This window comes from Pholis gunnellus, assembly GCF_910591455.1.
Source record: "Pholis gunnellus genome assembly, chromosome: 17".
Lineage (NCBI taxonomy): Eukaryota > Metazoa > Chordata > Actinopteri > Perciformes > Pholidae > Pholis > Pholis gunnellus.
The window spans coordinates 22,108,128-22,122,085 of NC_136544.1; the positions used below are offsets into that span (position 1 = coordinate 22,108,128).

Here is a 13,958-nt window from a genome sequence, read left to right on the forward strand (position 1 = left end):
TCACCATCCTGACTAGAGCCTTTCAATGGCCCCGCCTCCAGGTCGCCCTCCTGACTAGAGCCTTTCAATGGCCCCGCCTCCAGGTCGCCCTCCTGACTAGAGCCTTTCAATGGCCCCGCCTCCAGGTCGCCCTCCTGACTAGAGCCTTTCAATGGCCCCGCCTCCTGGTCGCCCTCCTGACTAGATCCGGAGGGCGACCCCTCCAAAGTATTGTTGTTAGGAGCAGTTAGGGTTCGATCAAGGACACTTACTAGGAGACCAGGGATCTTCACAGGACGACCCGCTCTTCCTCATGAGCCACAGCCGCCCAGTAAGGAGAACTTAAATGTATGTTGGGTCACAGTTAAACCTGATGAGGTCATCACATCATCATCATCACCAAACCTTTGACACATTTTACTGTGTTGCAAACAAAACACAAAATACTTCAAAGGTGTAAAATATCTTTATTGTCAGTTATCAAAAATGTTTTCAAGTAAAAAGTCAGACTCAGAGTCCGTAAACACAAAATAAATAGTTTGTTCATAAATAGAAACATAAATATAGATAAATAAATAGAACAGTAGAACACAAACAGAAACAGAATAGAAGTCAGTGTCGAGTCGCAGTAGAGCGCCTCCTGCTGGCAGCAGATGAATCCGCCACGAAGGCCGCAAGCAGGTCCAACTGCTCCAGGTGCAGTTTAGTCTCCTTTCTGATCAGCTCCCAGGACTCAGGACTACCACCCTGTACACAGAGTACTACAGTCAGTACTAGTACATATACACACAGAACTACAGTCAGTACTACTACTTATACCACCCTGTACACAGAGTACTACAGTCAGTACTAGTACTTATACACACAGAACTACAGTCAGTACTAGTACTCATACCCAGTCAAACATTGCTACAGTTAGTACAACAGCAGTACTTTTACTCACAGTGCGGTACAGAGTACTCTTTTTCAGTTTCCGGTAGTATCTTCTCAGTCGGCACATGTTTTTTCGGCTGTGAGTCGACACCTGAAGACAAAAACACAGTTCAGTTAACTTCAGGTTTAAAAGTTTTAGGTTCTCAAAGAAGTTGAACAGTCAGAAGTGTCTGCACTGAAAGGAGTTGAAGTTGAAGTAAACCTCAATAGTGAAAGTGTTGAAGTGTCTATTAAAGTGCTCTGAAGGTACTATAGGTATCAGTTGAAGAGCTGAAAGGAGTTGAAGTGTCTCCACTCACACAGCTCTTCAGGCCGTTTGTCTGCCTGTCGATGGTCATCAGGAAGCGCTCCGTCTTGTCCGTATCCCAGGTAACGGAGGAGTGGTTGTCATGGTGATAGAGACCAGCGATCAGCTCCAGACTGTCTCTGATGAAAACCACCTGAGACTTTACCTGGAGAGAGACAAACAGGTGTGAGGATTCTAGCTCTCTGATTGGCTGACAGAGCTGGTGTCAGCAACATAAATCTTTATGTTTGTGTGTACATTTTACTAAGAAATTGTCGGCATAAACATGAGAATTATGAATTAAAGTGTAGTCACTTGTACTGAAGACTGAAAGAAGGTGAAGTGGCAGTTTAAATTAAATTGTGATTGATTAATTGATTGATTGATTACCTCATCCTTCTTGATGCGTTCGTAGAGTCTGTAAGGAAAGGGAACTGGACTCTCCAGATCTGTCAGCTGACCGCCCTGAAACACAAAGATGACACTTCATTTCACATCATTTCACATCATTTCACTTCATTTCACATCATTTCACATCATTTCACTTCATTTCACATCATTTCACATCATTTCACTTCATTTCACATCATTTCACTTCATTTCACTTCATTTCACATCATTTCACATCATTTCACTTCATTTCACTTCATTTCACATCATTTCACTTCATTTCACATCATTTCACATCATTTCACTTCATTTCACTTCATTTCACATCATTTCACATCATTTCACTTCATTTCACATCATTTCACATCATTTCACTTCATTTCACATCATTTCACTTCATTTCACTTCATTTCACATCATTTCACTTCATTTCACATCATTTCACTTCATTTCCACTAAATGTTTCACATCATTTCACTAACGAGTCAAAAGAAGATTTAAAGGGACAGTTCACAGTTTTTATAACAAACGTTTTTCTGTTCGCCTGACTTAATAAACTTTATAAACTTTGTTAACCTCTTTAAAGTTGGGCTTGACAAATTTGGAGAAACCAGTAAGAGAAAGCTAGATTTTAAAGGTACCATCAGTGAAGTTCCCTCTAACCAGCAGAGCAAACACATCATCAGTGTCTGATATTTAATATTTATTAAATAACTATTTTTCAAGGATTTTTGAAAATATGCTAATTTTAAATATTTTTTTTTAAATCTCACGTAACCCCTGGAGTGCCTTCATGTACCCCCATTTGAGAACCACTGTCCTACAGTATCCTGGACCACTAGACTAGAGAACTACAGGACCACTAGACTAGAGAACTACAGGACCACAGGACCACTAGACCACTAGACTAGAGAACTAGAGGACCACAGGACCACTGGACCACTAGACTAGAGAACTACAGGACCACAGGACCACTGGACCACTAGACTAGAGAACTAGAGGACCACAGGACCACTGGACCACTAGACTAGAGAACTACAGGACCACAGGACCACTGGACCACTAGACTAGAGAACTAGAGGACCACAGGACCACTGGACCACTAGACTAGAGAACTATAGGACCACAGGACCACTGGACCACTAGACTACTAGACAACTAGACTACTAGACTACAGGACTACAGGAGTCCTAGAGCACTAGACTAGAGAACTACAGGACCACTAGACCACTAGACTACAGAACTACAGGACCACTAGACTACTAGACAACTAGACTACTAGGCTACAGGACTACAGGAGTCCTAGAGCACTAGACTAGAGAACTACAGGGCCATTAGACCACTGGACCACTAGACTACAGGACCACTGGACCACAGGACCACTAGACTAGAGAACTGTAGGACTATAGGACCACTAGACCACTAGACCACTAGACTACTAGACCACTGGACCACTAGACTACGGGACCACTGGACCACTAGACTACAGGACTACAGGACCACTGGACTACTGGACCTGGACTAACCCCAAATCGTACTGATGTACTCACCATGACTTGGACCAGAGTCAGAGAGATGTTGCTCAGGTGACGGTAGTGTCTGAGCCAATCACAGCCCAGGACGGGGGTCACGGCGCTGCAGAAGAGGACGAGGATCAGGCGGGTCCAGCTGGTCATGATGACGGTGATGAAGATGGTGAAGATGGTGAAGATGGTGAAGATGGCGGCTGCAGGCTGATTCTGATTGTGTGTCCAACATGCTGCTGATCTGAGACTTTTATTCCAGACAGGAAAGAGAAAAGTGAAAACTGGACTTTTTGTCTTTCACTTTTTGTCTTTCACTTTTCAACACAAACACTGTGTGTAGAAACAATATATGTATATAATACACAATATATGTATATAGATATGTTGTATATAAATACTACTGCAGCAATATTAAATCCATTCATTATATATTGATTTAATTCATTTATGTTCAACTGTTATCAGTAAATTAAGATATTTATCAGAATCACTCTTTAAAAATGAAAAACAAACTTCAGATATTTAAATATTAATTTATAGATTATCATTTTATACTATACATTATATTTTATAATATTATACAAAATACTTTGAAGATGAATTAGGTCATTGTTATTAATTGTGTAGTTGTTTCCGTTGGGAATGTTTTTTATTTATTTACTTTCATTTTCCAAACCAGCGGCCTCAGATTGCATACGTCACAGGAAGCCACAGATAGACTTTTCAAAACAAAAGCACACATGTTCTTTTAGCAGTAAAGCAGCAGAGCTCGAGGGGTCAGAGAAGAAGAAGAGAAGAGAGTGAGATTTATTAATAGTTAAACGCGATGAAGACTAACATCAGAGAGATTGTCTATCTAACTATCAAGTCTTACCTTAATAATGTGCTTTTGTTTTGAAAGAGGCATCTCATCTGTTTCCGGTTTCTCTGGAGATTTGATGGTTTTTGATCGGCAGATGACGTCAGCCTCGTTTTCACTTTCCGGTCATCGAGGAAACGGTGAGGCAACGCAGTGATGACTTCATTAGGAGTGTTTGATTATCGATCCACAGAATGTGGCCAAGATCAAAGGAGCGACAAATAAATATATAATATATGAAGAATAAACATAAATACACTGATATAGATACATGCCATCAATTAATTCATAAATCGATCAAGAGATCAATAACACAAAATAATCTGATTTTAAAAAACGATTTAAAAAAAAGTTCTTAAAACGAAGTTAAATTCGTGAGGTATGAATTTCCGGTGAGGAAACCTTTGCCTGACGGACATGTCGTCACTTCCATCTGCATCCTCATTGGTTACAGCAGCAGCAGGTCCCGCCCCCTCCCCCGGAAGCGCGGCAAACATTTGTTTGATCGGCGAAGAAGAAGAAGAAGAAGAAGAAGAAGAAGAATGTGAGTAAAATAAACTTTACCGAGTTTTAAAAAAAGACAACCGGAGACTAAAGAGTCGACGGTTAACGGACACGAGTCAGTTCATCATAATAATACAGTAGAGACGTCACGCTGCGCGCGGGTTCGTTATGAAGGAGTTTAAAGTTTCTTTTTTTTAATTGTCATATACATAGACACGACATTTAACATGAATTCATTCGTTTCTTTCGTCGTTTCTTTAAAAAATACATTTTTAAAACCAGACCACTCCTGAGCCTCCGGGTCCCCCCTGAGCCTTCAGGTTCCTCATCTTATGTGATTATATGAACGTGTCTCAGCTGAGAGCAGAAACTGTTCAACCAGCAGATTTCTGGAGGAGGTCTGGTTGGAGGTGCTCACCTGTCTCTGGTCTCTGGTCTCTGGTCTCTGGTTTCTGGTCTGCAGTTGTGATGGAAGTCGACGTCCTGGAGTTCAAAGTACCGGTCGAGAACAACAAGACCCTGTTCGTGTGGGACATCCAGCCGTGTCACACCCAGGATCAGGTCTACGTGAGTCCACCTGGGGGGTCAGGTCTGCGTGAGTCCACCTGTGGGTTCAGGTCTGCGTGAGTCCACCTGAACCCACAGGCGGTCCCTCTGTGTGTTGGTCCTTCAGGTCCGGTTGCTGGAGGTCTTCTCGTCCTTCGGTCCTCTCTACCTGCTCAAGGTGAGTCCCAACTCTGCTCCCAGCCCGCCGGGGTTCTACGCCCTCATCAAGTTCTACTCCGCTGCTCAGGCCTCAGAGGCACTACGGCAGACTGACGGACGGACGCTGCTCCAGAACTCTCCACTCAAGGTACTTCAGGCTTTCAACACATGGTCTTCTTCAGGACAGTTGATCCACCTGAACAGGTGAAACGGTTCATTCAGGGTTTTACAACATGTTTTATAAACCGAGTACTTAAAGATAGAAGTACATCACAGTGTTTGTTTCCTGTTAAATGTGCTTTTATTGTGAAGTTGCACGGTGAAACAGGAAGTGATGATGGTGTTATGTGGTAACAGGATGTAGTTTTACAGCCCGTCACCTGTCTGTGTGTCTCAGGTGAGACTGAGCTCCAAACAGACGCCTCACTTCCTGTCTGACGGCAGCAGACCTCTGAGCCACGCCCGCTGCCTGGAACTGGCCAATCACTGCTTGGGATTTAACGGCTGGACCTCTGACATCATCACGGTGAGACAACACACGACGGCCCCATCCCAGTGTCCCCCCTAAAGCCTCAAACCCTGAACCCTCAAGGACTCCCTGACGTGTCCTGGTAGCTGTGAGGGCTTGAGATGGTGCAACATATCACGTTACCATGACAACGACAACAAATATGATGTCATTGTGTGTTTTTATTTTGTACTTCCTGATTTAAACGTCTTCAAGATGAAGTAACTTCAGATCATCTATTTACTCGTTTTTGTCAAAACAGCGTCAATGACAAAATCTACTATTTGATGAATGAATGGATGGATGAATGAATGGATGAATGAATGAATGGATGGATGGATGGATGAATGAATGAATGGATGAATGAATGGATGAATGAATGAATGGATGGATGAATGGATGAATGGATGGATGAATGAATGAATGGATGAATGGATGGATGAATGAGTATCTTCTGATTTCACGTTTGTTTGTTCTTTAACCCTTCATGTTTCTGAGTAAACTTCATACTCCAGACTGAACACACTGAGCGTCCTCTTTGTTTACGTCTCCATGCGTCCTCTGGTTACCCCGTGTTTAACGTCCTATTGCAATGAATTGTGGGTATTTCCCGTCGGCTGAGTCTTGCGGTGAGGGTTCATAAAGGCCACAGACTCAAACACTCGATGAGTTCACAGACAGAACTAAACCCTCATCGGGATTGGGCCACACACACCTTTACATTCACATGCAGCTGACTTCCTGTCTGTCCCTCAGCTGAAGGAGCTCACCAACGAAGAAGAAAAAGACAGAGGAGGAGAAGAGGATGATGAAAGTGGAGGAAGATGGAGGAGGCTGAAGTTTGGCTGTCTGCTGCAGCTCTCCTTCCCTCATCACGGACAGACGACCAGAGCAGCAGCAGTGGTGGAGGACAGCTTCACCTGCTCAGGTGAGGACGGCTTCACATCACACTACAGTCATTGAGCAGACGCTTTCATCCAAAGAGACTTACAACCAGTGTATTCAACACACGGATTCAAGAGAACTACTCGTCACCAGAAGTCATGAGTTCATCTCCTTTAAACATCTCAGAGCAGAAACCAGAGCAGACGTACAGAAACACACTAGCATGAACACAACCAGTGCTGAGAGGAAGGCTCAGGGTAGAGCTTCATGAAGAGGTGAGTCTTCAGCCTGATGGAAGATGGGCAGCGACTCTGCTGTCCTGACGTCAGTGGGGAGTTCATTCCACCATCGTGGGGCCAGGACAGAGAACAGAGACCGGGTCCATCGGCCGCAGGGACCTCTGAGTGACGGGGAACCGATCGCCCCGAGGCAGCAGAGCCAAGTGGTCGGGGGGGTGTAGGGCTAGACCTGCTCAGGTGAGGACGACTTCACTACAAACACGTCTTTATTGTCTCTGCAGGTCCAGATGTTCTGCTACAGAAACGTTGTCGACTACAGAAGATGGTCAGAGAGAAAGCTCTGGTCCAGGCCTTCACTACAGTACTACTCATACTACTAGGTATAAATACTCGTAGGACTAGGTATAAATACTCGTACGACTAGGTATAAATACTCGTACGACTAGGCATAAATACTCGTACGACTAGGCATAAATACTCGTAGGACTAGGTATAAATACTCGTAGGACTAGGCATAAATACTCGTACGACTAGGCATAAATACTCGTACGACTAGGCATAAATACTCGTACGACTAGGCATAAATACTCGTACGACTAGGCATAAATACTCGTACGACTAGGCATAAATACTCGTAGGACTAGGCATAAATACTCGTAGGACTAGGCATAAATACTCGTAGGACTAGGTATAAATACTCGTACGACTAGGCATAAATACTCGTAGGACTTGGTATAAATACTCGTACGACTAGGCATAAATACTCGTAGGACTAGGTATAAATACTCGTACGACTAGGCATAAATACTCATAGGACTAGGCATAAATACTCGTACGACTAGGCATAAATACTCATAGGACTAGGCATAAATACTCGTAGGACTAGGCGTAAATACTCGTAGGACTAGGCGTAAATACTCGTACGACTAGGCATAAATACTCATAGGACTAGGCATAAATACTCGTAGGACTAGGCGTAAATACTCGTAGGACTAGGTATAAATACTCATAGGACTAGGTATAAATACTCGTAGGACTAGGTATAAATACTCGTAGGACTAGGCGTAAATACTCGTAGGACTAGGCGTAAATACTCGTACGACTAGGCATAAATACTCGTAGGACTAGGCGTAAATACTCGTAGGACTAGGTATAAATACTCATAGGACTAGGTATAAATACTCGTAGGACTAGGTATAAATACTCGTAGGACTAGGCGTAAATACTCGTAGGACTAGGCGTAAATACTCGTGCTGTTGGTGTTGAGCTGATCTCAGGCCTGTTGGCTCTGTGTCTGTAGGTAACGGTAAAGTGATGGTGGAGCTCAAGCAGACCTCAGATGAGTTCCTACCGCAGCAGACGGAAGGAGTCCTTCAGGTGAGCTCACCTGTATGCAGGATATAATGTTCATCACCATGTTTTTATTAGTGCAGAATATCAAGCATGTCGTCATAATATAGTATGTCAAAAAAAAAGACGTAGTAAAGTATGTTGTAAACAGTAATTGTATATTATGTCGTGATAATTGCTAGTATAGTATTAGTAAAAGGTGTGTTTGTGTTCTACATGTACAGACGTCTCTTCCTCTCATTGGAGACATGAACACAGATCTAGTCATTACCTCCGTCTTTCAGGTGCATGAGGTTTCCTGGAGTGAGTTTGCGGCTGATGAAGAGTTGGATCTGACGGTCTCATAAACACCCAGAAGATTGTTGACCGAACTCTGCGGTGAACACTGGTGCATTATGGGAACCATCACCACGGTTTACTGTGATGTTTTCATCTTAATAAATATGTTTTATCACTGTTAAATGTTTCTGCTCTGATCTTCCTCACAGCTGTTGTGTAATAGTGAGTAGAGAACAGATGATAGTGAGGTCGTGTAGGTTCCTGAGGGTTGGGGCTACAACATGACAGAGGAACAAGTAATGTGCTTCTGCCAGCCCATAATAGGCTTTTTGTAAAACATCATAAAAAATAAAAAAGTCCTATTATAGAATGTCGTAAAAGTATGAATGAAATCAGAAAACTAAATCATTTTAAGCAGATTGTTCCAGTTATGAGAACTTTCTCAACAAGCCGTCATGAGTATTAATGACGGCCCGGAGCATTTTTAAAGGGCAGCCCCCTTGTGCCAGTGGCCCTCTTTGGAGGGCCGCGCCCCCAAACAAACCTAATCCTAACCTAACCCTAACAAACCTAATCCTAACCTAACCCTAACAAACCTAACCCTAACAAACCTAACCCTAACAAACCTAATCCTAACCTAACCCTAACAAACCTAATCCTAACCTAACCCTAACAAACCTAAACCTAACCCTAACAAACCTAATCCTAACCTAACCCTAACAAACCTAATCCTAACCTAACCCTAACAAACCTAATCCTAACCTAACCCTAACAAACCTAAACCTAACCCTAACAAACCTAACCCTAACAAACCTAACCCTAACAAACCTAACCCTAACCCTAACAAACCTAATCCTAACCCTAACCCTAACAAACCTAACCCTAACAAACCTAATCCTAACAAACCTAATCCTAACCTTAACAAACCTAACCTTAACAAACCTAACCCTAACAAACTAACCCTAACCTTAACAAACCTAACCCTAACAAACCTAACCCTAACAAACTAACCTTAACAAACCTAACCTTAACAAACCTAACCCTAACCCTAACAAACCTAACCCTAACAAACCTAACCCTAACCCTAACAAACCTAATCCTAACCCTAACCCTAACAAACCTAATCCTATCCTAACCTAATCCTAACCTAACCCTAACAAACCTGCAATTTCACCTCGGTTGACCTTCTGGACACCAGGGTGACGGGTTCCATGACAGTCACACACTGGATGTAAAAGTGTTCTTTAAAGAGACAAGTTTCCACCTGAAACGCTGACGCAGGCTTGACTAAGTCACAGTTATTGAGGTTCCATAGAATGTTCAGTTCTGCAGTTAAAGTGCTATTCCTAGCTTTGGCCAGCAGAGGGACCTCTAGAACGTTTCTTAGAAAATGTCACAAGACATTTTAGCAAAGTAAACCTATAGTGGTGACCTGTAACCACACATTCCCGTCTCCTGTTAAACTGGTCAGAGTGATGAGGAAGAAGGTTCCTCACTACTCCAGGACCGCAGCATTCAGGAGAAAGAAGACTTCACAGGATCTCCTCCTTAAAGCTAAAACCTCTTTCTAACCCTAAATCCAGAGGACAGGGAGGATATTACAACTGGTTCACTAATCAATATACGAAGGAGGTCTTCCACACAATGACCCGTGGCTGAAACCTAAAACTGTTCATGTGATCACATGGAGACATGTGGTTTACCCAACACAAATATAATATGTTGAATAAGAAAAGGGTCAGCACTCCCTTTACGTAACACTTCCTCCTGTTCTAACAGTCACACAGTGAAACCTGCATGAGCCCCGACATCCCAAAGGCCTCAAGGACAGACCGGAGCTCCAGGGAGGAGGTCCTGATGCACAGACCTCCCACCAGCTCTGTGTGTGTGTGTGTGTGTGTGTGTGTGTGTGTGTGTGTGTGTGTGTGTGTGTGTGTGTGTGTGTGTGTGTGTGTGTGTGGGGACACAGTACCTGACCTCTCAGGTTTCAGTCAGAGAGGCGAGGCCAGAAGACACCAGACGGAGACAGACGGGTTGAGAGACAGTTGGACGGACGACTCTCTGCAGAAACTGATGTTTGGTGGAATTATAATTTAACAACAGAAGCCGGTAAGTTTGAACCGCTGACTGTGTGTGTTTGATGACATGTGTCTATGAGTGTGTGTGTAGAGATTAAGACCTCTGTGTTCACTATGATGTGAAGAGTTTCTGGTTTATGTCTCCACCCGTCTAGATCAAAAGGTCAGATCCAGGTCTCCATGACGACATGTAGTGTTAAAGCTCTTTGCGTGGTCAGAAGAGTAGAAACGCACAACACGAGTAAAGAGCATGAACCCTTCAAGAATCACAAGTCACACGTCATTAAAGCCACCGTTCCACTCTGTAACGCTGTGTGTGTGTGTGTGTGTGTGTGTGTGTGTGTGTGTGTGTGTGTGTGTGTGTGTGTGTGTGTGTGTGTGTGTGTGTGTGTGTGTGTGTGTGTGTGTGTGTGTGATTAGGGTTAAACACAGCAGAGCTGAACAGGACGTGGAGCAACACAGGGAACATACCATAATCAGGGTTACAGGTGATTAGACAGGTGGAGTCAATCAGGGGCGGGGCTAACAATCACACAGGCGGGAAAACACACAAAGGCAGGAAGTGAAGAGAACATAAGAGGAACAAACAACTACACACTCCCAAGTCCTCTCACACAGCCAGGATGATATTTTATTCTGTTAGATTACATCCAAGCAGCACGTTAACGCAACAGAACACACAAATGTAATTATAATCACGTGGAGTCGTGCCCTGGATGGCGCAGTGATATTGAGTTACAACAGTCTGTAATCTGTTCCTTCCTGTGGTTTATGGATTAACGTCTTTGTATTTGTCCAGTATTATATTTGTGTCTTAGTTTGTGAACTATGCAGCTCTGCTGACTGGACTGTTTGTGGTCGGTGCTACAAACACGTTTCATGTGAACTGACAGCAGGATTAGAAGACTGGGTGGACTTGTTGATCACCAGCATGTTGGTTTGATCCATCACCACCACAAGCAGCCGCTCGTTCAGCATATCCTACATATACGTTGTAGTACTACAAAAAGCAAGATGTTGTTATTGCACACAAAACGACAAAATTGTCGAGACGGACCGGCTTCTTCTGAATGCAGCTCACTGCAGTGCTCAGGTGGTCGAGAGCTAAACACCTTCACAGAGCTGACGGGTCCTGTGGGAGGGTCGCCAAAACACGACAACATCTAAAATGTGTGATCAAATAGGAAAACACAGTAAAATGGGTTTAAAACAGTAGTGGAATCAAAATCAGCAAGACAAGCGACAGACACTCCAGTATCTAATGGAATAATCCAGTATCTAATGGAATAATCCAGTATCTAATGGAATAATCCAGTATCTAATGGAATAATCTAGTATCTAATGGAATAATCCAGTATCTAATGGAATAATCTAGTATCTAATGGAATAATCCAGTATCTATGGAATAATCCAGTATCTAATGGAATAATCCAGTATCTAATGGAATAATCCAGTATCTAATGGAATAATCTAGTATCTATGGAATAATCCAGTATCTATGGAATAATCCAGTATCTAATGGAATAATCTAGTATCTATGGAATAATCCAGTATCTATGGAATAATCCAGTATCTAATGGAATAATCTAGTATCTATGGAATAATCCAGTATCTAATGGAATAATCCAGTATCTAATGGAATAATCCAGTATCTAATGGAATAATCCAGTATCTATGGAATAATCCAGTATCTATGGAATAATCTAGTATCTATGGAATAATCCAGTATCTATGGAATAATCTAGTATCTATGGAATAATCCAGTATCTAATGGAATAATCCAGTATCTAATGGAATAATCCAGTATCTAATGGAATAATCCAGTATCTAATGGAATAATCCAGTATCTATGGAATAATCCAGTATCTAATGGAATAATCCAGTATCTAATGGAATAATCCAGTATCTAATGGAATAATCTAGTATCTATGGAATAATCCAGTATCTAATGGAATAATCCAGTATCTAATGGAATAATCTAGTATCTATGGAATAATCCAGTATCTAATGGAATAATCTAGTATCTATGGAATAATCTAGTATCTATGGAATAATCCAGTATCTATGGAATAATCTAGTATCTATGGAATAATCTAGTATCTATGGAATAATCCAGTATCTATGGAATAATCCAGTATCTATGGAATAATCTAGTATCTATGGAATAATCCAGTATCTATGGAATAATCCAGTATCTAATGGAATAATCCAGTATCTAATGGAATAATCTAGTATCTAATGGAATAATCCAGTATCTAATGGAATAATCTAGTATCTATGGAATAATCCAGTATCTATGGAATAATCCAGTATCTAATGGAATAATCCAATTGGCTTTTTGTCGAGAGAACCACTGCGCTGCTAATTCCTGGGTTGGCCTACAAACATATGTGCTCCCTGCAGCACTCTATTCTATCCACGTCACATCATGATTCATTAGTCCTGAAGAATTCTCCTTCACACATTTCTTTGATCTCATGACATCTTCCACCGAGGTCAAGGAAAAGTTGTTACCAAGAAACATATACGTCTTCCTTTGACTATACGACCGCAGCCTCTGACTCAAGTTAACATTTTGGAAGACACTCAGTATTTATAGGCCAACTGACTGTTCAACAAGCTGATCAGGGATCAGATATTAACAACTGCTGCCACCAACAACTGCTGCAGTCTGATTTAGCTCGGTGTGGCTGTGATAAGGATAACCGCTAACTGAGCAGGGTCACGCCGAAAGGTTAACAGCCTGCAAGAACAGATACCGTTTAGCTAGTCGGATGAGCAGCTTGCTTCAGTTTAGGATAATATGTACGCTATAAAAGGGTGGGGGGGTGATAGAGGGGAGCAGATCCAGCTCAGGGTGGGGGGGTGATAGAGGGGAGCAGATCCAGCTCAGGGTGGGGGGGGTGATAGAGGGGAGCAGGTCCAGCTCAGGGTGGGGGGGGTGATAGAGGGGAGCAGGTCCAGCTCAGGGTGGGGGGGTCACAGAGGGGAGCAGGTCCAGCTCAGGGTGGGGGGGTCACAGAGGGGAGCAGGTCCAGCTCAGGGTGGGGGGGTCACAGAGGGGAGCAGGTCCAGCTCAGGGTGGGGGGGGTCACAGAGGGGAGCAGGTCCAGCTCAGGGTGGGGGGGTCACAGAGGGAGTCTTCTATCCAGTTCAGGTAGAGATACAAACATCAAACTAAAAGTTCAGAAATCAGTGTTTGTTAGATTATTTCTCTGTTGTAACGATGCTTCTTGGTAATAAATGTCACACCGTTGGAAGCCTGTTTAGTTCCTTTAAACGGCCTCATGTGAGGAACAGCGTCTGTGGACGAGCAGCAGAGCTCAGGATGAGCCGTTAAACAACAGCTGGTTCTGCTGCTGACTCGTGTTTGGATGATTGAAGTCTCAGTAACAAGGAAGAAACAAGACATGTTGGCAATTTTATTTTTAAATGGA

General features: G+C 42.9%; 2 protein-coding genes across 4 annotated transcripts in view; both read left to right on the forward strand.

The window, feature by feature from the left end:
• Positions 1–4,485: 4,485 nt before the first annotated feature.
• Positions 4,486–8,578, forward strand: rdm1 (RAD52 motif containing 1). Of its 3 annotated transcripts, none has more exons than XM_079176918.1 (8): positions 4,486–4,517; positions 4,941–5,044; positions 5,151–5,330; positions 5,580–5,708; positions 6,447–6,618; positions 7,096–7,194; positions 8,115–8,191; positions 8,449–8,578. In XM_079176918.1, exons 2-8 carry the CDS (start codon positions 4,946–4,948, stop codon positions 8,509–8,511), a joined length of 819 nt encoding a protein of 272 aa, XP_079033044.1. In that variant the 5' UTR covers positions 4,486–4,517; positions 4,941–4,945; the 3' UTR covers positions 8,512–8,578. The 3 variants fall into 3 exon arrangements, with proteins under 3 accessions (XP_079033044.1, XP_079033046.1, XP_079033045.1); XM_079176920.1 differs by having other exon boundaries at positions 5,151–5,201; XM_079176919.1 differs by having other exon boundaries at positions 4,505–4,517; positions 4,863–5,044.
• Positions 8,579–10,446: 1,868 nt separating this feature from the next.
• Positions 10,447–13,958, forward strand: part of scn4ab (sodium channel, voltage-gated, type IV, alpha, b) — a 46,465-nt gene continuing 42,953 nt past the window's right edge. The window contains exon 1 of the mRNA XM_079177699.1: positions 10,447–10,552. The gene's annotated coding sequence lies outside the window, so the exon portion shown is untranslated. The remainder of the gene's footprint in view (positions 10,553–13,958) is intronic.